Here is a 23309-nt window from a genome sequence, read left to right as displayed (position 1 = left end):
TCTAACGGGCAATCTAACTCACCTGAAGTCTCATGAAATCTCTTGCTAAGAGCAAGAGAAACGAACGATCGGGATGCACCCGAGTCGAACAATACCTGAACCGGGATGCCGTTCACATGGAACGATCCTAATACACATGTATACATACGGAGCACATATCAATACCATAACATCATAAAACAAAAGAAGGGAAGAATCATACCCGTCACCACATCGGGCGCGGCGCGTGCCTCCTCGGCAGTCAACTGAAATGCCCGACTCCTCACCACTGGAGCCTCTGCCTTGCCCTGCCGACCATCCGTGATCCGCAGGGTTGCAGGAGTCGGCGCCTTCACTGGCGCTGCAACTGACAACTGGGGGCAATTGGCCTTCTTGTGGCCCCTCTGGTTGCAGTGAAAACACAGCAACTCGGATGTCTGAATAGCTGAAACTGGAGCAGTACAATCCCTGCTAAAGTGCCATGTCTTGCCGCACTTGTAGCAGCCTCCTGATCCCATCCTACATATCCCCACGTGCGTCCTGCCGCATTTCCCGCAGCGACTCGATCCTGAATGACCCTTCGGTCTACCGTCTGATCCCTTGGGCTTCTTCCCCGAAGCCCCTCCTGCCTGACCGTCCTCTAGTTTCCGTTTCCGGATGTGCTCCAAGTCTATCTCCCTCTCCCTAGCCCTGGCAATCATAGAGTCCAGGGTAGGGCAAGCCGAAAAGCTAACATGCTCCCGGATGTCAGCTCGTAGCATATCATGGTAACGAGTCCTCCTCATATCCTCGTCACCGGCATACTGGGGAACCAATAAAGCTCTCTCTCGGAACATGGCGGTGATCTCCGCCACAGTCTCCGTCGTCTGCCTCATGTCTAGAAACTCCCTGGCCAGCTGCTGAAGCTCGACCGCTGGTGCAAACTCTGCCCTGAACCTAGTCACAAAGTCCGACCAGGTCATTGCCTCGATAGCCGAGGCTCCCAACGAGTCACCCACTGACTCCCACCAATCCCGGGCTCGGTCCCGTAAACACCCTGTTGCGTACCTCACCTTCGACCCCTCGGGGCAGAAGCTAGTCAACTGGGCAGACTCGATATCCGCAATCCACCGCCTGGCGACAATGGGGTCCTTCACCCCATGGAAATCCGGTGCACCACTGCCCCTGAAGTCCTTGAAGGACAGTGTGCGAGATCCTGACTGGCTAGAGGCTAAATCGCTCCTGAATGCCCGTAGGCGATCCTCCATCAACTCCAGGATCCCTTCCTTGATCGACCCAAAGAGGATGGGGGTCGACTCAAGGATGCCCCTGGTGATCTCCGACGTGATGAACTCACGTAGCCTCTCATCAATCGGCTTGGTGCCTGATCCCGAACCTGAACCCTCTCCCGAACCGCCATCTGTCGGTCTCGGTCGAAGTACCACCATTCTGCAAAACATCATAATAATCATTAGTGATACTGCTACTTTCTGAGGGATCTCAACTACTTACAGGTTCCTTGGTCTCATCTTGGACTTCCTCGGCTCGGGTACGGATCCTCTGCTTTCAGTAGTACGGGCCCATACTACCTTCCACATCTATCCGTACCTTCTCCGAGGAATTCCTCGACTTCACCAGATCCCCTTTACTACTGCTACTCTCTGCTATTCTCATCCTAGGCTTTCCCTAGGGAAAACTCAAGTTCAACACGACTGGTCCTCAGCTGCTGTAGGTCTCCTCATAATGCCAGTTAGCCACCACCTAAACACCATCACATGTGATGAGGATTAGATAATCCTTCAAGTAAAAGATCCGTCCCTACAACGGTTGGACTCAAACAAGAGCTGCGCAATAGGGCCAGTTCCAGTACTTTGGGATTATTCAAACTTGATTACACGTGGTGTGACGTGTTCACCTAGTGGCTAACTCCCATTGCTCAGAACCCCACCAAGCACGAAGCAAGCAACATTCGGATAAGGGGAAACAGACTCAAGCCAAAACTATTCTTATAACAAGAAACGGCACTAGCATAGGATGCTAAGCTCATACTATCAGGCATAACCTAAACAGGCTATCCTACTGTTGTCTACTCAATTCTAGCATGCAATACTCATAAAGCTGTAACACATAAGCAGGCACATAAGTCATCACTCCTAGATCCTTAGCCCTATTCTAGCATGCGGTTCTACGTAAGCTGATAAACATAACATAAACTTGTATGGGTACTATGGGGAATACTTACTTGAGCTCGGCCGGTCGCGCACGTCACACACTTCGCTCTTTCTTATGACTCTTTTCCGAGTTTTAGAGAACATTTTCTTTTGGAAAATCTTTCAATCCCTCGATTTGAGTTCAGACACTCCCGAAGGCGTGTCCGAATCCCTCAAACCAGGGCTCTGATACCAACTTGTAACGACCCAATTTTCATGTCCAAAAATTTCATTTTTAAATATTACTTTAGAAAACATTAATAAATAAAAACATTGTTTGATCACAACAGAACACATCGCAAACCATGTTTTAAAAGTCAAACCATACATCCCATCAAATATCATAGTACAATCCCCGTGAATCTCGTAAATGCGGAAACCGAAGAGTGTGTGTGTGACATGCTGCTACCGCACCGGCTCCTTTCCCCCGGCTGAGGAGGTACCTGAAACCAAAACTGAAACCGTAAGCACAAAGCTTAGTGAGCTCCCCCATAATACCCCGTACCATACAAGCATTTAACATATAACATGCAATTAGGAGATACGGGCCTCGCCCACACTCGTGAAGATACGGGCCCCGCCCACACCTCACTTTCTGAGAGATACGGGCCCCGCCCACACTTCGCTACCTGGGAGATACGGGCCTAGCCCACACTCCATTCTCGGAGAGATACGGGCCCCGCCCACACTCAACCGCCAACTCATATCATACAAGCATCGCACCGACAACAAGTGTAAACAGTTCTATCATGCTGGTATATAACACAATCAACTCAACTAATAGATACGGGCTCGGCCCACACTATAATACTAACGTCTCATCTATACGGGCCGGCCTTGGTGCCTTAGACCCGTTACTACTGGAAGGAAACTCACCTCGAAATAGCTGCTGGTCTGTGTGGGAATTGATCACCTACTACTGCTGTTGCTGCTCCGGAAACTCCCCGACTGTAATTCCCACAATATACTTAATCATACACTGCCAACTGTCCTTTGGGTAAAAAGACCATTTTACCCCTGGTCTAGCCCTAAGTCAAATCGAAGTCAACTTTTAGTTGACCCAACTCGCCGAGTGGATCTCCACTCGCCGAGTCCCTAGCAAACTATTGTCCTGGGTCCCTGATTCTACTCGTCGAGTTTGGCTATGACTCGACGAGTTCATCTTCTAAACTGTCATTCAACTCCTTCATCCTACTCGCCGAGTTGTATGAACAAATCGTCGAGTTCATCTTCATCCGAAGAACACATATGCTAAGACTCACCGAGTTGTATGAACAACTCGCCGAGTTTGTTCTTGATCTATGAAGATTGCCTTGGACTCGCCGAGTCAGGGCATTGACTCGCCAAGTCCTATTATGAGCGAGTTCAGCTTCCAACTCACCGAGTCACCCCCTGTGACTCACGGCTCAACTCGATACATCTTAAAGGGACCAGTTCAGTGACTCGCGACCAGACTCGTCGAGTCACATATATGACTCGCTGAGTCGCAGCCATGCATCCATCAAATACACCGATTTGCTCGATTCCAGTCCATGCCATTCACAGATCTGGGCTTCTAGGACACAATTCACACGTAAAGTTTCCAACTTTACGTGTAGATATTCACCAATATGGATTTTAAGGCTCAAAGTGCACCAATAGAGGTAGATCTAGGGCTTTCATGCCATATGACCCCATAAAGGCAATAGATCCAAGCTCCAGGGACTAATTCATGCCTAGATCTAAAGGCTAACAACTTATTATCACCCACAAAGCACAAACAAGCTTGGGGAAGAGCCCAAGAAGGACTCCAATGAAGCAATAAGGGATTACAAGCTTGAAAACAGAGGGGAAACGAGCTATACCTCAAGGAATATGTTGAAATGACACAAGGATGCCTGATCTCCTTCTCCTCTTCTTGATCTACACCTCTTTCTCCTCAAAACCTTCAAGAACACACCAAGAGCACTTCAATCTCTCAAGGAAATAAGGGAAAAATGATGTTGGGGATTTCTGGGGGTGAATGGGGACGAGTTGGGGCGGAATGAGGGTTTAAATAGGGTGCAAACCCTTGAAACTTCAGGTTTCATCCAGCAGCGGTGACTCGCCGAGTCCACGATATGGACTCGCCGAGTCGCCCACTTAAACGTGTCCTGAGTCTCGTCCCTACTCGGCGAGTCGGACCTTATGACTCGCCGAGTCCAAGGCTAAAATAGGGCAATGCTCAAATAAAATTCACATACCAGAAACCAGGTGCTACAGGTTCCTTGACGAAATTTATGTAGTCGGAAATCCTTTGTTGATCCCTAGCAAAATCCGTCACTAACCCTTCGGTGAGTATTAGCGAAAAGGGTTTTTTCGACTCCCAATTTAGTTGCTAATCCACTGATTGCCTTTAGCGACGGAATTGTCCATCGCTGATACCTCATTTTCTAGCATTGCATTTAGAGCTTATGTCTGGTTGAACAAACGACTAATGAACGGGGTAATTCGCGTGTGTTAGGTTATACTAAGAGACAGTTGCCTATTATGCAGTTGTATTTGTGGTTGAAAATATATAATATGCGGTTGATTGTGTATGTATGTGTGTTATGTGGTAGAAAATGTGATTGAACATGTTGTTGAATGATTATAATATGTAGTTGTTTGTTATGTGATATGCATCGGACTGTGTACAACTCTTATTAACTCCGTATGACAACTCCTATTAACTCACGTAGAAAGGGTTGGACTTTGTTTCTTTTTTACTTTTATTCTATATGATCAGTATTGGTAGGTTAGGAGTTTGGCTTGGTGATATAATTTTGAATATGTTCTAATTTCTTACTTTAAGTACTTTTGCTTCCCCTATTGAGTTTTAAAGTAATGTTGTGGTTTGAAACATTTTTGAAATAATAAAATTAAGTCTTCCGTTGCTATTTTCCCTTAAAAGATGTTAAAATAAATGAAAAGAAAATATGGTCAAATTCACGACATTACAAATACTCACGCCTCATTTATTTTTGAGACCCTTACCTCTTCAGTGTATATATATATATATATATATATATATATATATATATATATATATATATATATATATATATATATATATATATAGAGAGAGAGAGAGAGAGAGAGAGAGAAAGAGAGAGAGATGTGGGTTCAATTGAGAAAATAAAAAAGGTTGAGAATAAAGAAATCATTTTCAGCCACTCATTTAATCTAAGCATAAAAAGATACGGTGACAAACTTGTAAATATGTTAATAACTTTCAATCTCAAATACGTAACTATAGAGAATTCGATAACAGTTCGTTCATCATCAAAAATTTTCTTCCAACCTTCAATAATCATCTAGATTTCTTCAACTAAACTAAAATTTCTTCGTTGTTCATGAAATTGGAATCGGAGTTCTAGACTCGCAGTCACAATCGACATTGAAGGATTCAAAATCGGTACTCACAGGTTCCCAATCGGATTTTCGGAAATCAAAATCAAAATGAGAAATCGATCAGACATAAGATGTCGCATCTGAAGTCGAAAACGGAAGTATATGATGATTTGGAATTGATAACTTGATGTTTTTAACATTTTTAAAATAGTTAACTTGTATGCACTCCAACTGCTTGATGAAATGCATAAACTAATTATCACGTTATATTCACATATGAATATGTTTTCTCACATGAATCAGTATATGATTATTAACAAATATGCAAGTCTGTATGTTATTCATATGTGAATAACATATAAAAATTATATATATTTGTCAAAATACCTTCAAATATTCATAAGTGAATATGCCTTGTAATATTCATATGTGAATATACTGTATAATATTCATAAGTGAATATATCATCTAATATTCACAAGTGAATATACTATGAAATATTCACACGTGATATACCATCTAATACTATGTAATATTCACATATGAAATATCATTTAATACTCATAAGTGAATATACCATCTAATATTCACAAGTGAATATACTATGTTAATATTCACAAGTGAATGCATCGTCCAATATAAAAATATGAATATACTATGTTTATTATATGCTATATTCATATATGAATGATACTTAAATTGTAAAAAAAATCATACTTTTTATTCATAAGTAAATAACGAATGTACTGTAATAAAACCTGATGCATTTTTATTCACTTATGAATAACGATAGTTGAAAATATAAAAAATTTAAAAAAATATTTTATCTTAAAACTATATCAATATGGATGTCTGTTTGTAGAGAATAAAAAATCATGAATTTTGGTATATTTAAAATCATTTTTTTGATAAAAATAGCTTCTAAAAATTAAAAAAAAAAAAAAAACTATGTTTTTGTATATATTAAGGTAATGATTAGCATAGTTTAAGGAAATATGTTTTGTTGGAAAACACATGTTCATTCCTTTCCCATTTTCGCCATTACGTTGGAGACTTTTGCGGCAAAAATAAATGATTGAGTGAGAATGATTCCTCCATTCTTAACTTTTTTTTCTCAATTGAACCTTTCTCTCTCTCTCTCTCTCTCTCTCTCTCTCTCTCTCTCTCTATATATATATATATATATATATATATATATATATATATATATGTTTGTATGTATGTATGTATGTATGTATGTATGTGTGTGTGACATATTTTTTTTATTTGTTAAAACAACTAAACTACATTGTCTCTTTCAAAATATATATATATATATATATATATATATATATATATATATATATATATATATATATATATATATATATATATATATATATATGTATGTATGTATGTATGTATGTATGTGAGTGTGTGACGTATTTTTTTTATTTGTTAAAACAACTAAACTACATTGTCTCTTTCAAAAAAAAAGTAAACTACATTGCTATATTTGTCTCTATAACAATGACGTGTTTAACATTTTTGTAGGTACAAGATTTGGAGACCTAAGTTCAACATGAGAGTATGCATTGGGATGGGATAACGAAATATTGAAAAGCATCTTTGTAAAGAATGTCAAGATTTCGAAGGCACTCTTCGAAATGAATGTGAAAAATCCGGATTGTGCCATAAAATGAAACTGAATGGTCTAAATTCCATCAACAGGCAAATATGAATGAACTTTTGAGGAAACTCATGCAAGGCATCCCCGACAGTATCCATTCAACAATCTATTTGACCCATCCTAGTAGTTTTATGTTTTTAGAATTTTGTATTGGATTTTTTAGATTTATGTTTATTATAGTGGTTTATACTGTAATTTTGTTCATTTATTAATCATTAGACTTTCTTTTTATATAATAGAATTCTTTTTTTGTAATTTTTATAATTTAAAACAATATTTATACGAATGGCGACGACTATCTGCCGCTAAAGTACTAAACCAACTGCTATCTGGCAATAGGGTCATCCATCGCTAACCGTATCAAATCTGTACACTACAAGAAAAGTCCTTTTAGTGACTAATTTTTGGTGACGACCTAAAATTTGGTCACTGAAAACATCTTTTAGTCACCAGAAATTAAGTGGTCACTGAATTTTGATAATCCTACAAATTTAATGACCAATTCAATGTGGTGGTTACTAATTTGGTCCCTAAACCGCGAAAAATTAAACTACTTTTGTTTCATATCATAACTATTTAGTGACAAAAAATAATGATCACTATGTTAACTATATAGTGACTAAGAATAATGGTCAATACGTTAGAAGCTTAGTGACGAAAAAGTGGTCATTGTATTGGAGGTTTAGTGACTAAAAGTGGTCACTGAATATATATATATATATATATATATATATATATATATATATATATATATATATATATATATATATATATATATATATATATATATATAGTTAATAAAAATTATAATATTTTTATTAATATTTTTTATTTTTGAAAATGACAAGAGTTTGTATTTTTTTTAGACATAATTTTGCAAAGAATGGTTATATTGAGTTTTGCTTATCAAACATATTTATTATAATAATATTTGGAAAAAATTAGAAAAAAACACAATAGAAAAACAAAGCTTACAATCAAAACCTAATGGTCCGCAAAGAAAATAAGTTGCAATATTTATGGTCCAGGATCCATACTGATAAATAAATTAATATTTTACTGTTGGCCACGTGGTTGACACATGGATCAACTACATCCTAATTTCAATCCCTTGCTCTAACAAGTGCTCTTTTACCGACTGAATCGGTACCTGCAAACAAAATAACAAATGAAAAATATTGTTATATTAATTAATATTAAAAATAAAACAATATAATATATATATATATACTTTTTGTAAAAGAGAAATCATGGGTTGGATTTGTATTTTGACTAAATAAAAAAGATTAAAACCCTTTTCAATTTCTAGATTCTGAATTGAATAAGCAACCAATATTGATAATTGTTCATGGAGCAGCAAAAGAATGATTTTGTATCTTATGAAACTGCCGAACAGATCATGCTCCGGTGGAACGCTACAGCTTCAGAAGATGCCATGGTTCAAATGATCTTTGAAGGTGATCTCCAAGAGATCAATCGATACTTACAAGCAACCGATCGAATCTAACTATCCATGGAGTCAACTACTCTATCGGACGATGACGGAGCCGTCGGAGTCCAGGAGCAGTCAAATAAAATCAACGACGGTATTCAGATTGCCATGGCTAGACTTGAGGATGAGTTTCGTAACATACTCATCTCCCACGCTAGTCCCGTCGAACAGAGACACTCACTGAGTCGATGTCATCAGCTCACTTGACTCTTAGAACCAGCACCTCCATTAGCGAGTTTCCAGGAAACGAAGATTACATCAGCCGAGGTGAAGAAGGCTCCATATCCCGAGACGACTCTTCTTCTCTAGTCTAGAACAAGGCGAGAGTAGCAATACAATCTTGAGCTACACATCTATGAGTAGTATTCGCGAGATAGATCTGATTCCTTCCGATGTCGTATGTGATCTTCGCAGCATCGCGGAGCGTATGATCGCCGCCGACTACTTCCAATAGTGCGTCCTAGTGTACGGTAGTGTCCGGAAGTCTGTGGTGGACGTGTGCTTCAAAAATCTTAGAGTTGAGAAATTAAGCACCAGTTATTTCCAAAGGATGGAATGGGAGGCTTTGAATACGAAGATTGGGACGCGGATGTGTGCAACGAAAATGTGTGTTAGGGTTTTGTTCGCAAGAGAGAAGAGACTCTTCGAGCACATCTTCGAAGGTCTAGGAACAGCGACAAATGATGCCTGTTTCATGGAAACCGTTAAAGGTCTCGCGGTTCAGCTATTTAACTTTGTCGAAGCCATTACTATCAGCCGTTGTGCTCCGGAGAAGCTATTTAAGATCCTGGATTTACACGATACCTTCTATGATTTGTTACCTGATATCAACACTGTTTTCGACGGAAAATCAGCCGAATCAATTAGAGTTCAAGTGATGGAGATTCTCTCGAGGCTGGCAGAAGCAGCTAGAGGAATGATAAACGAGTTCGAAAATGCAGTTCTTAGTGAGCCGTCTAAATTTCCCTTCCCCGGAGGAACGATTGATCCATGAACCAGATGCGTGATGAACTACATAAGCTTAATTTTAGATTACAAGAAAACCCTAGACGCATTAATCGTGTCTAGACCTGCAACTGGTTCTCGCTACTTAGACGAGCAAACTACTACAAACATGGATTTCACAGACCACCAAGAGGAATCTCGATTAGCACTCCATTTGATTTGGATCATAATGATTTCCTACATGAGCTGAAGCAAAATCGAATGATGAACTAAGGACCATCAGTCATCAATAATATAAGTGCCATCATGCTAGTTTTAGATTTACAGTAAAAACTACAGAAAAACGGTAACCCACATAGTGTACTATTGAGTTCCACAAACAATTAGTACACAAAAATTAAGCAACATCAGTTGTCGCTTCAGCTGACCAGAACTATGTTTTTCTTCTAATGTTGGAAACAATCTGCAGAACTGCATCTGGTTCTACCCAACCCTTTCTCACCCCTTTATGTTTTTTAGACAAATATCAAAATTCTTCACAATTGACTTTAAAGATATATAGCATCAGTGTAGGATTTTTTTTTTTTTTTGAATTTTGCAGGTGGTTAGAGTACCTGTTACTTTAAATGGAGATCTCAAGAACCAGTTTGTGGAACCTAATGTTGGTTTTGGTACAGTTTGCAAGGTATCATTATGCATCCCACAATTGACTTTAAAGATATATAGTTATAGACATGTCACCTTTCTTGATTATTTTCTCGGTTGACTCTCAACTCATTAGCAACATGCTCTTTCTGCTGACATCATTATACATCTTGTAATTTAACAAAAGGTAAATCCACACAATTGAAAAAAAGTTTCATTTTCTTTTCTTACTTTTTAGCAAAAATTAAGCAATCAAGAAATGTTTTTTCTTCATTGATCAGTACTATTATTTTGTTCGGCTAATGGGTCAGAAGGCCTCACATGTTGCCTTGGAATGCACTCTGCAATCACATCTTAACATGGTAGTTGTTTCACCTCATTTCTTATTGGATTGAGTCATTTATAGACATATATTTACATAGTTTTAACCTTTTTTTATAGGTTATTCTTGGTGAGGAAGTTGTTGCTTCAAAACTTACCATTTTTTACTTAACAGGAGAACCAACACAAAAGCAGGCAATATAGGTTGCACCTTAATTTCAAAAAAATTTCTACAAAAGAGGAAACAGTCAATCATCCTCCAAATAGTGTAATCAAAGCTGATTGGGTAAAACTATATCAAAAATTTGCAAGTGAAGAATTTCAGGTTTTTACTTCTTTACCAAATTATATCAAGAAATGATAAATGACATAAATGGTCATTGAGTTTTTACTTTGCATAGTTACAGAATTGGTCCCTATGTATTCAATTTGCAAAACTTTAAAATTGGTCCATGTGTTTTTTGGTTTGGAAATATGATAGAAACAACCATTGTGTTTTTTATTTTTCAAAGTTTACAGAAATGGTCCCTATGTTTTTACTTTGTAGAATTACAGGAATGGTCCCTGTGTAATATTGTGGACAAGTGACAGAAATGGTCCCTATTTTTTTGATTTGCAAATATAACAGAAACAACCCTTGTGCTTTTTTATTTTGCAAAATTCATAGAAATGGTTCCTATGTTTTTACTTCACATAATTACAGAAATCTCCATGTGTCTTTACATTTTACATGACATAATCCTTTTCACTTCTTTAATTGTTGCAGAAAGTTAGCATTAAAAATAAGAACAAATTATTTAATCAAGTTCCACGTGTTGTTGGCACAATTTCATTTACAAGGATTGTTGACAAATATATATCTTAAATCTTTCATTACATTGTCAGATTTTTCTTCCTTTAGTTCAACTTTGTTATATATATATATATATATATATATATATATATATATATATATATATATATATATATATATATTGACAAACTTATGGTGAACAACCTTTTGAAACAGAAAAACAAAGAAAGAGAAGTATCATTTATTTAACGTTACAAGATTGGACATTTTCAAAAAAGAAAAATCAAATGATCAATGAGAAGGCCAAAGAAATTTGGGTATTTTTAATATCTTGACATACTTATGAATAATTTTTGTTTTTTACTTTTTATCTAAATTGTTTTTTATGCAGAATGAATTGCTAAATGAGGTCGGATGAAATTTGTATGAAAAAACTACATTGTATATCGGGATATATAAATGGGCGTTTTGTTTCGACAAAACAAGTTTTAGGCACAAACAAGTTGCAAAAGGAACTTGAATTAAAAAAGGAAAAAACAAAAGCTTTAGAGGAGGAAATTCGTGTAATTAAAGAAGAGCAATTACAATTTCAAGATGAGCGGATCAAATATTGAGAGGAGCAAAATAAGAAAATGAAATTTATGAGGAGAGAGATTTCACGTTTATCTCAATTACATTGATCAATTGAATTTACTTTTAATCCACATTGATCTTTATATGTTTGTTTTTTGAAATATTAAATAAAAATGTATGTATTTTGTTTCTCAAAAATGACATTTAATTTTCATATTAAATAAAAATGTATGTATTAGATATTGTTATATTTCATATTAAAAATGACATTTAATATTTCAGTAATTTATTAATTATTGACCTCTTTTTGTGTCTAATATGATAAATAGTGACGACCTGTTATAGTCACTAATCATATAAACTAGTGACCACTTTCTATGCTCACTAATCGAATAAAACAGTAATGATTTTTATTGGTCACTAAATAGATAAAATAGTGACGATTTTCATTGATAGTGACAACATTTAGTGACGAAGTGGGTCGTCACAGAATTAGTGACGAGTATATTTTAGTCACTGTTTAGTGACCATATTTATATTTGGTCACTAAATCGGTTTTGTGACGGACCTATAGTGACGAAAAGTGATGACTGGAATTTTAGTCACTAAATCATTTAGTGACGATTCATTCTATTGTTAGTGACCATTTTGTTTTGGTCACTAATTGACATTTTTTTTGTAGTGTACGAACTAAGCATTTGTCGCCGATCTATGACAAATATCTTGTTATGTCGACTGTCGTTTAAACTATGGTTTCAAAGCTGGTGGAAAATAGAATGAACACATTTATTTCTTTGGTTAAACTATGGTTTAAAAAGACTTCTAGCCCAAAGATATCAACTGTTTCACTTCCTCTTTGAGATCGATGGTTCAAGTTCCGTTAGATTTGTTGGTCCAAAAAAAAGATGATTGACATTTATTTCTTTGGAAGTTTTCGGAGCTAATTCTGTTGCTTTAGCAACAATACAATACCATGATTATTTGTTGTAAAATTGTTGCACACATGGATCATCGATTGATAGTTCCGTGTGAAATTTTGTTTTATTGTAGTGAATTATGATGACTTTTATGCTCATACAGTGCTGAACAATCAAGATGCTGACGATTCGAAAATCTGGTGATATCATTTGTAACACTTCAAATCAAAGCATGAGTTGTAAGACACTTATTTTATAGCCAAAACTGATGTAACACGAGACAATGAAATGCAATCCATAACACTTTAAGGACCTAGATCAGATTACTACCTAGTGATACATATAAAAGATATTTAAAAAAGGAACAACGAATATCAAGCTAGTCTTATTATACTCTTATCCAAATGATTATGACTTCCTGATAACCTAGGAGTTATTGGTTCAAACTTCAAACCCTGTAATCATCACCTCCACCAAATTACAGGGGAAGGTATCAACAAAATCGCGACAAATTAAAATGTTACCCTCTGAATATGATTTAAATTTCCCGTATTTCTAAAAAACTAACAAAAGGTTTGCTCTAGAGTAACCCATGATTCCCATGTGATGGTGTAATACTTTGAGGATACTCATAAAGATCTCCAAATGGATTTGAAGCACTCCTAGCATTCCCGTTATTGTATGGTACTAACATATTCTGTTGCTGATATGGTTGTGATTGTGGATAAAGTTGTGGTTGTTGATACAATTGCAGATATTGGTTGCTATATGGTTGTTGTTGTTGGTTCATCATCATGAATGGATCTTGTGATGATGGTTGTTGATCAAAAGGATTATATTGCATATTGTATCCGTAGCTTGTGTTATATCCAGCATTTTGGAGTTGTATTTGTTTTCTGGCAGCATCTTTTTTTTGGACCAACAAATCTAACGGAACTTGAACCATCGATCTCAAAGAGGAAGTGAAACAGTTGATATCTTTGGGCTAGAAGTCTTTTTAAACCATAGTTTAACCAAAGAAATAAATGTGTTCATTCTATTTTCCACCAGCTTTGAAACCATAGTTTAAACGACAGTTGACATAACAAGATATTTGTCATAGATCGGCGACAAATGCTTAGTACGTACACTACAAAAAAATGTCAATTAGTGACCAAAACAAAATGGTCACTAACAATAGAATGAATCGTCATATAAAAGATATAACACGAGACAATGAAATGCAATCCATAACACTTTAAGGACCTAGATTAGATTACTACCTAGTGATACATATAAAAGATATTTAAAAAAGGAACAACGAATATCAAGCTAGTCTTATTATACTCTTATCCAAATGATTATGACTTCCTGATAACCTAGGAGTTATTGGTTCAAACTTCAAACCCTGTAATCATCACCTCCACCAAATTACAGGGGAAGGTATCAACAAAATCGCGACAAATTAAAATGTTACCCTTTGAATATGATTTAAATTTCCCGTATTTCTAAAAAACTAACAAAAAGTTTGCTCTAGAGTAACCCATGATTCCCATGTGATGGTGTAATACTTTGAGGATACTCATAAAGATCTCCAAATGGATTTGAAGCACTCCTAGCATTCCCGTTATTGTATGGTACTAACATATTCTGTTGCTGATATGGTTGTGATTGTGGATAAAGTTGTGGTTGTTGATACAATTGCAGATATTGGTTGCTATATGGTTGTTGTTGTTGGTTCATCATCATGAATGGATCTTGTGATGATGGTTGTTGATCAAAAGGATTATATTGCATATTGTATCCGTAGCTTGTGTTATATCCAGCATTTTGGAGTTATATTTGTTTTTTGGCAGCATCTTTTTTTTGGACCAACAAATCTAACGGAACTTGAACCATCGATCTCAAAGAGGAAGTGAAACAGTTGATATCTTTGGGCTAGAAGTCTTTTTAAACCATAGTTTAACCAAAGAAATAAATGTGTTCATTCTATTTTCCACCAGCTTTGAAACCATAGTTTAAACGACAGTTGACATAACAAGATATTTGTCATAGATCGGCGACAAATGCTTAGTACGTACACTACAAAAAAAATGTCAATTAGTGACCAAAACAAAATGGTCACTAACAATAGAATGAATCGTCATATAAAAGATATAACACGAGACAATGAAATGCAATCCATAACACTTTAAGGACCTAGATTAGATTACTACCTAGTGATACATATAAAAGATATTTAAAAAAGGAACAACGAATATCAAGCTAGTCTTATTATACTCTTATCCAAATGATTATGACTTCCTGATAACCTAGGAGTTATTGGTTCAAACTTCAAACCCTGTAATCATCACCTCCACCAAATTACAGGGGAAGGTATCAACAAAATCGCGACAAATTAAAATGTTACCCTTTGAATATGATTTAAATTTCCCGTATTTCTAAAAAACTAACAAAAAGTTTGCTCTAGAGTAACCCATGATTCCCATGTGATGGTGTAATACTTTGAGGATACTCATAAAGATCTCCAAATGGATTTGAAGCACTCCTAGCATTCCCGTTATTGTATGGTACTAACATATTCTGTTGCTGATATGGTTGTGATTGTGGATAAAGTTGTGGTTGTTGATACAATTGCAGATATTGGTTGCTATATGGTTGTTGTTGTTGGTTCATCATCATGAATGGATCTTGTGATGATGGTTGTTGATCAAAAGGATTATATTGCATATTGTATCCGTAGCTTGTGTTATATCCAGCATTTTGGAGTTGTATTTGTTTTCTGGCAGCATTATCCTCATATAAACTGTCTAGTAAGAACTTGTCGATTCCGCCACCCTAAAATACGTATTCAAAACTCAGAAAGTGACTCAATGGTATAAGTAAATTTTTAGTATCTTTTGTCCTCCTCGTATTAATCAACAAAAACAACCAAGAAAACTTATGTAGTCTAATCCAATCTTGTCCATGCAACCTTAGTGAACCTTTTGAGCTCCCAAAAAAGTTTTTTCTTTTTTTTTTTGTTCTTTTTTTTTAAAGAATGAGATGAAAACTGACCAATCTATTCTGTGAAGTGTTGACACTAATGTTGATGTTATAGTCGACTAGTGCAAGCTCCCATCCTGGTGCCTTTTGGATCTCACTCCAGTCCATGGACGACGATTGATGATCATGTCCTGCGAAGGGGTTCAGTTATATCGTCTGATTTCTTTCAAAAAAGGGAAAATGACTTAAAAGTCCAACGAAGTTTCCAAACCATTCATAAAATCTCAATCATGTTTTGTCTGTTCAAAAAAACTCAACGAACTTAACATTTTATCTAAAAAGTCCAAAAAGTTCCAAACCGTTCAAAAAATCCCATTTTTTTTCCTTTTAAGTTCGTTGGTTTTTTTTTAACAGTCAAAACATAATTGGAGTTTTTTAAACATTTTGGAAACTTCGTTGGTCTAACAAGTCATTTTCCCGATACGGTAATAAGCCATATCATATGTTTCTCTAATTTGACTTTCAGAAAAGTGTAACTTAGTTGAGTTTTTTAGACAAAATGTTAAGTTTCTTGGGTTTTTTGAACAGAGAAAACATGATTGGAGTTTTTTGAACAGTTTGAAAACATCGTTGGGCTCGTAAGTCATTTTCCCTTCAAAAAAATATAAATGTAAATTAGATGAACAATTATACATAAAGGATTTCATACCATTTTCAACGATGGCAAGGGCCATTGCATTGCTTTCCTCTAATTCCTTAGCAGTTGGGTTAATTTCATGCAATCCCTACACATAGAGTTATCAAAAATTGCACACACGTGTTAGAAACCTAGTTGGGTTGAAGACGAGTGCTAGTAACAAAAGTACAAAACGTAACTTACTAGTAAATCATCAACTAGCAATGCTTCTTTTTCTTCCACTTGTTCATCATTATTCTCGTTTTCTTGAGAGTCAGTTTCTTCAGTTCGTTCCTCCTCTTCTTCGGTATCCTCATATTCCTAATTTCATTTCAAATTAAACATTCCAGTCGATAAAATCGGTTTCAAGTGCTACATGTTTTAGTTAAGAAGGAACGTTACCAGTCTCTCAATCGAAAGCAAACCTATTGAAGGAGCTTCCTTGATATATTCCTCCATAGTCGTAAGAAACGAAGGTGGTGGCTAAAAGTAATAAAAAATTGTTTCACAATGCATTAAAGAAAAAAAAAAGTACATAACCTATTATTAGTTGCACCAAGTCATATACCTGTTTCAATGTTGGAAACTGAAAATTCCTTGCAAGATCTAAGTGTCGACAAAAGTCATAGAGCTCAGCAAGGTATTCGGCCTAATTAAATGGAAAATATGTAATAATAGATATCAATTTTGTGTGTATATCGACAAATAGGAAAAAAAGAAACAATGCATTAATACCTGTTTCCCCGCTTTTTTGTATATATTCAGAGCTTTTATAGCATCGTGTTTAGGCATGTCGAAGAACTAGAAAATTTTGATGGTGTTTAGCTCTTGGATTATCAAAAAAGACTCGAATTTGATCGAATATAGTCACGAAGTTTCCGAAAAACTAATGACAATACCATATCGACGAGATGTATGATCCCATCATTGATAGCACAATAGATCTTGAAGCTTTCTTTCACAACTAAAGCCAATGCAAATTGCACAAGATAGTTGCGATAAGCCGCTCCTTCTGGCTACAAAAGTCATTCATTTGCTTTGTATATTTCCGTTCAAGAAAATAAAATATGCAAAACCAGATGTAAGTTTACCTGACATCCAATAAGACGATACAATAATTGTTGCATTGCAGAAAGTTGCTCTAGTAGCTCATCACCACTAATTGCTCGTCTTCTACTATACGTCTTCACGAAACTTTAGTCGATTAAACTTAGATAAAGCATTTTTCTTTTTTTAAAAAGTGATAATTTATGACCAAACATCATAGTTATAACTTTTGGCGACACAAAATCGTCGCTAATCCTTAGCAACAATACTTTGCGACAATATATGTTAGGTGCTAGAGGTGAACTTCTTGGTAATGTGGTTTATATATATAAGTAATAAAATAAAATTAAGAATCACGACACACCTCTATTCCGTATTTAGTCAATCGCTCGGACTCGATATCATATTTTAACACTCTAAAACATTCTAGCCGTTCCTCAATAAACATTCCATACGTTCGAACCCATGCTGAGCAATCCCAAGCTTTATCGAACAAGATTATAAGTTAAAAAAAACAACAAATTTGTCAACATGTAGTATTGTGTTTTTAAAGAAGCATTTGCATTTGTTTTTTCTTACCAAGAGGGCTCGAGTCATCTTTGAAATTCGACACTAGGAAAACTTGTCCCGGGTGTGAATAATTAAGTAACTCTTCTCTAAATGAAGGATCACCTTCCCTTAATGTCCTATGAAACACTATCAATGTCTTTATGGCAACCTGCATTAATCAAAACTATCAAGGAGAAAACATATGAATAATACCAAATTCCATATCGACAAAACGTTGCTAGCATGTCCTTTTCATTAAAAGCAAGTTGTCGTCCTATGTCACAAGCGACTTAGAACGTGATACTAGCCAAGTGACATAAGATAAGTGTCACTAAATTTGTTAAGTTTTTGCTTTTTTATTTTGCATCATAACATTTAGCTGAATAAGTGACACGTTTTGTAGTAGCGTAGTTATATTAGCTAAGTGAATTCCACATTGATGCTTTTGTAGCCTCAAAACCGATCAAATTTAAACCTTTATTAACAAATTACTGATCAGATCTTATCTGACTTCTATTACGTTACGAAAGATACAAACACAAAGATAATGAAGAAGAAGACTTTACGATCCAATTTTTAGTCCTCGATAATCTCCTATACAACGCGTGAATGCAGTATGCAACATCTGCCCGTGGTACAACTACTGATGTAGCAGAAAAGATCTCTAGCATCAAAAATAAAACATGACACTTGAATCAGATCTGGAAAATATAAAGCCATAACAAGTCGATTCATAATCAATACAAATGCAATTCTTAATTACTTATGATCAAGATTAAATTTCTAACAATTGAGCTAATTAACGACATTCAGTTTTCAATTGAAATACTGATCAGTCTATTTTAATGTTGGAACTGAAATTGTAATCATAACATATTAAACTCACTTCTAATGTGGCGTTCTTTTGGCGGACATTCGACATGACTCGTGGCTTTGACAATGGCAACGTCCAAATCCTTCGATCAAAATTTACCCAAGAAAAATAAAACTAATATAACTATTATATGAAAAACTATATAAATAACTGGAATTAGAACACACCTTGAATTCGCTATTGACCCTTGCAATGCCAACCGTGGTGGAGTCTTTGAGAGCCCCATAAGCCTTTCTGAAGCTTCCGAATGTACCCATTAAATTTGCCTGCAATCTCTTTCATAAATTTATGTAATATTAAATATATTCATCTCTCGACATGAAATTCAAATCTGAAGAACAAGATGAATAGTGGAAAAGGGGTTTTTGACTTTTGTCGTTTTTTCCTATTTTGTGGTTTGAGTTCAACAGTAATATCTCTCTACCCTAATTTCCGATTAGAGAGAGAAATTAAATTTATCCTAATTCTAATAAATAAGTAGAACTCTGCCACGTGTCAATCTATAAGACCTCCAAAATAGAGTTTTCCCGCTCATTTTATTCATCTATATTTACGTAAATGCCATACAATCCAAATTATCTTTTTCAAACGTAATCTTCATTATTTTGAAAGTTTGTTTATTTTGATTGCAAATTAAATCCCTAAAAATCTGCAATATTTATCTTTTTCAAACGTAATCTTCTTAATTCTTATTCTTATTTATTCAAACGTAAATAGCATTCATACGGTTATTTTCTTTTTACCATTCTGCTCCAGACGAATTCTGCTCCATAGTAATATTTGCAAACGTATTATTCTTCATTCTTCTTCATTCTGCAACGCTTCAAAAATTATAATATCAGGTTAGTGTATTAAAATATCAGCATTACTAATATTTCTAACATCTTAATTGTCTGATTTACCAGTTTCTATCATTTTTCATTTTATTAGTGATGTTCTTCTTCTTCCTTTTGCTAATTCTTCTTAATCATGTTCTTCTTCTACCTTTTCAGTTTAAAAGACGTAAATGTTAATGAAAATGATTACAAAATACGAAATTAGTAATAAAAATGAGAACTTTATTTTCTTTAAAAAAAACTGTTCTTCAAAGCTTTAACTATTACAATATGTTTTTTTTGTTTTGTTGTTTCATTTACTTTGATTTGCTGTTAATTTAAAAGGTTGTTAATTTTCGCCCCAATTCCAAAATCAAATAACAGATCCTTCGTATGATTCATTTAATAACCAAGGCTTCTTTTACTTCAAAATGACCATATTGCCCCTAACTTGATAAATATTTCATATATCGCAATTAACAATTAAGACAAATCAATCAATCAATCAATTTGTATAATAAAAATGCGAAATTCTTAGCTTTCTTCCCCAATTCGCATTCTACTGTAAAATTCACATTCTTCATTCATCCTCTTTCTTCGCATGTTCCAGTCATTTTTTTTTTAGTTCATTCGCATTTGAGTTGTTTGTCTCACCAAATACGAAATGAATATTAACCATAATCACCTTCGCATCTTTAACCCCAATCCATACAACCTCATATGCGAAACCCAATTTTGATTTGTATTACCAAATGCGAACATTTTTGCTTTTACACGTGAACTGCATTTGACTCCAATATGCGAACATCTTTAACCACAATCCATACAACCTCAAAGCTTTAACTATTACAACATGTTTTTTTTGTTTTGCTGTTTCAATTACTTTGATTTGCTGTTAATTTAAAAGGTTGCTAATTTTCCTTACAATTCTATAATGATTAAATTTATTGCAGAAAATGGAAATAGGAAATAAGGTTTACCTAAATAACATTGACCAGATAGAGGAAAAATCGCATATCAAGGTTCGGGTGCTTAAAATTTGGAACTTTGTCAGAAATAATAAAGTTTGTTCCATTGAAATGATCATCATGGATGAGGAGGTTTGTTGTATTTGATATATTTTTTATTCATCATTCAATATTAGACATGTTTCATGAACATAATAATTTTTAATTTTTTTTTAAACAGGGTACACAATACCAAGCTCGTGTCTTCAATCAGAATTTCTCCAGATTTCGTCATCTTTTAAAGGAAGATGAAAGTTATATAGTTATAAAACCCAATATGGCTGCTGTTACTAATGGTTTTAGTTATACAGGTCATAAACAGACCTTAACTTTGGATTGGAAAAGCATCCTAAAAAAATGTGATGATTTCTCGGGTCCGGTCAATGGATTTATGTTTGTTGACTTTAATTCTATCATAGAACAAACATGCCGAAAAGACACATTCTTTGGTTAGTCATAAAATATTAATAAAATCATTTTTTATCATTTGTTTTTTTAGTTATACATTTTATTATTTAAATATTACGAATTTAATCCTAAACTTTTATTTTTTTGTGGTATCTGTTGTGTAGATGTTATTGGACATATCGTGTCATTTAGGCCTCTTGAAACTTCAAATCCAGTACCATCCAAGCATTATATAAAAGTCACTCTTAGCAACCTAGAGTGAGATTATATTGTATTATTTATTTATTATTTATTATCTTTAATTAATCACAAATTAATATTAATATACTATTTTATGGTTTATTTAGTTCTGTACATCTGAAGGTTACTATTTTTGGAAGTCAAGCATATCAAATTTCAGAATACCTAAAAAATAACCCGACTGTTAATTTTGTTGTTATCGTGATGCAGTTTTTGAAACTAAACATTTGGAATGGTTTGTATTCAGTCTTTATATATAGATGTTTATAATTACTGTTTTTATATAAATTTTAATAATTGGATATACATTTTTTACAGGTCTTGGTGAAGCTAAAAGTCATTTTGAAGTAACGAAATTGTTCATAAATTCTGACATTTATGAAATAAATGAGTTTAAAAATAAGTTAGTTTCCAATTGTTTTTTATTTTTTTATAATGTATTTTAACTTAAGAAAAAACACAAAACCTAATATTCATGAATCTAAATTAAACATTACAGGTTGAAATGTCATGACAATTTCGGTATAACTGAAAAAAGCATAACTACACTTCAAAGCTACTCTTCTTCATATACAGATGACTTTAAGGGCAATTTTCCATTAAAAACAATCTGTGAGATCACCGAACCAATTAAGGTATATTGCATTATTTTATATGTTTTACATTTTATTTTTGCATAATTTATTTTAATAATTTTTACATTTTATATGATACAGGAAATGAAGTTTTTATTAGTTGCTTCCATTATTAATATAAGGCAGAATCTACCATGGTATTATGAAGCATGCAAAAAATGTGGAAAAAAAGTTATCCCTGTTCCCAAAACCAATCATTCGTATACCAACCCTGAGGGAATTTCCGAAACTATGGTTGTCGAGTGTACAAATGCACAATGCAAAAAATCTGAATTTCAGTCAGGTATAAAGTATAGACATATTTATTTCTATTAATTTTGTCAATCTTAAAACAACACTAACAATGACATAATTATTTTTTGTTTTAGGTATATAATTCCAATTAACGTACAAGATTGTACTGGAACCATTGGATTGACTCTTTTTGATAGGGAAGCAAGGAGGTTGTTAAATATAAGAGCCTACGAATTGAAAAAGATACATGATGCGGTATATTATCCATACCTTTAAAATCAGAAAACATTTACTTAATTTTTTTAATTTATTAAAATATATCTTACAGGCCGGAGACAGTGATGCCCTATTTCCAATGCAACTTAATGTGTTGAAAAACCGCAAGTTTGGTTTTATTGTAGATATTACAGAATACAATGTCAACAACTATAATAACATCTACACAGTTCTCAGAGTTACAGAAGATATGTCCATTGTTTCTGAATTGGAAAGTAAAATAGAACTTATGGTATGTAATTTTTTATTGTTGAAAATTTACAATTCTTTAATGTTAAAGTACATAATGATTAACATATTTCCATTTTATTTTTTAGAGTAATCAATCTGTCGCCTTAAATCAAGTTGCTTTGGAATCCGATGATGTTGTACAGCCTGTTCAAAAGGTTTTTCATTTTATTTTATAAACTTTTAATTATATTAGTTATTTTTTTTAGGAATCAAACATTTTTTTTTAAAATTAGGATGTGATCTCACAAACAGACGAAAGTTTTACACCCTCAACAGTTGATAAGTCAACCGCAACAAGTCCTTGCAAAATATCAGGTGATTTGAAGCGCAACCTCCAAGAAATTTATGATGTTGATTCTGGATATGATTTAAGTTCAACTAAGGCTAAAAGAAAGTCAACCGCAGAGGAAACTCCACTCTTGATTCCAAAAATTGAAAAGTGAGTGTCTATCGGTTATAAGACACATTTAATATATTTT

General features: G+C 34.5%; 2 protein-coding genes and 1 pseudogene across 2 annotated transcripts in view; 2 read left to right on the top strand and 1 right to left on the bottom strand.

Moving 5' to 3' along the window:
* Positions 1–8536: 8536 nt before the first annotated feature.
* On the top strand, positions 8537–9875 carry LOC145007032 (exocyst complex component EXO70H1-like; annotated as a pseudogene).
* A 5444-nt stretch (positions 9876–15319) lies between these two features.
* Positions 15320–19241, bottom strand: LOC145007031 (ENTH/ANTH/VHS superfamily protein). Its single transcript, XM_078966036.1, is given in 14 exon segments — positions 15320–15691; positions 15911–16029; positions 16548–16623; positions 16719–16835; positions 16917–16997; positions 17083–17163; positions 17250–17315; positions 17414–17530; positions 17606–17741; positions 17924–18044; positions 18141–18279; positions 18677–18774; positions 18997–19066; positions 19152–19241. Coding segments are annotated over 14 exon segments (1683 nt in total).
* Positions 19242–19327: 86 nt separating this feature from the next.
* LOC145007030 (uncharacterized) overlaps positions 19328–23309 on the top strand; it is a 46911-nt gene continuing 42929 nt past the window's right edge. The window contains exons 1-12 of the mRNA XM_078966035.1: positions 19328–19393; positions 20753–20899; positions 20988–21117; positions 21379–21472; positions 21562–21577; positions 21773–21801; positions 21954–22089; positions 22171–22367; positions 22458–22578; positions 22652–22831; positions 22917–22985; positions 23064–23269. Of these exons, the coding sequence (XP_078822161.1) occupies positions 19328–19393; positions 20753–20899; positions 20988–21117; positions 21379–21472; positions 21562–21577; positions 21773–21801; positions 21954–22089; positions 22171–22367; positions 22458–22578; positions 22652–22831; positions 22917–22985; positions 23064–23269 (1391 nt within the window). The remainder of the gene's footprint in view (positions 19394–20752; positions 20900–20987; positions 21118–21378; positions 21473–21561; positions 21578–21772; positions 21802–21953; positions 22090–22170; positions 22368–22457; positions 22579–22651; positions 22832–22916; positions 22986–23063; positions 23270–23309) is intronic.

The sequence above is a fragment of the Lactuca saligna genome, chromosome 7 (assembly GCF_052625555.1).
Source record: "Lactuca saligna cultivar CGN05327 chromosome 7, ASM5262555v1, whole genome shotgun sequence".
NCBI classification, from domain to species: Eukaryota; Viridiplantae; Streptophyta; class Magnoliopsida; order Asterales; family Asteraceae; genus Lactuca; species Lactuca saligna.
The sequence above is the reverse complement of the archived record's forward strand: the minus strand, read 5'-3'. Positions and strand labels throughout refer to the sequence as shown.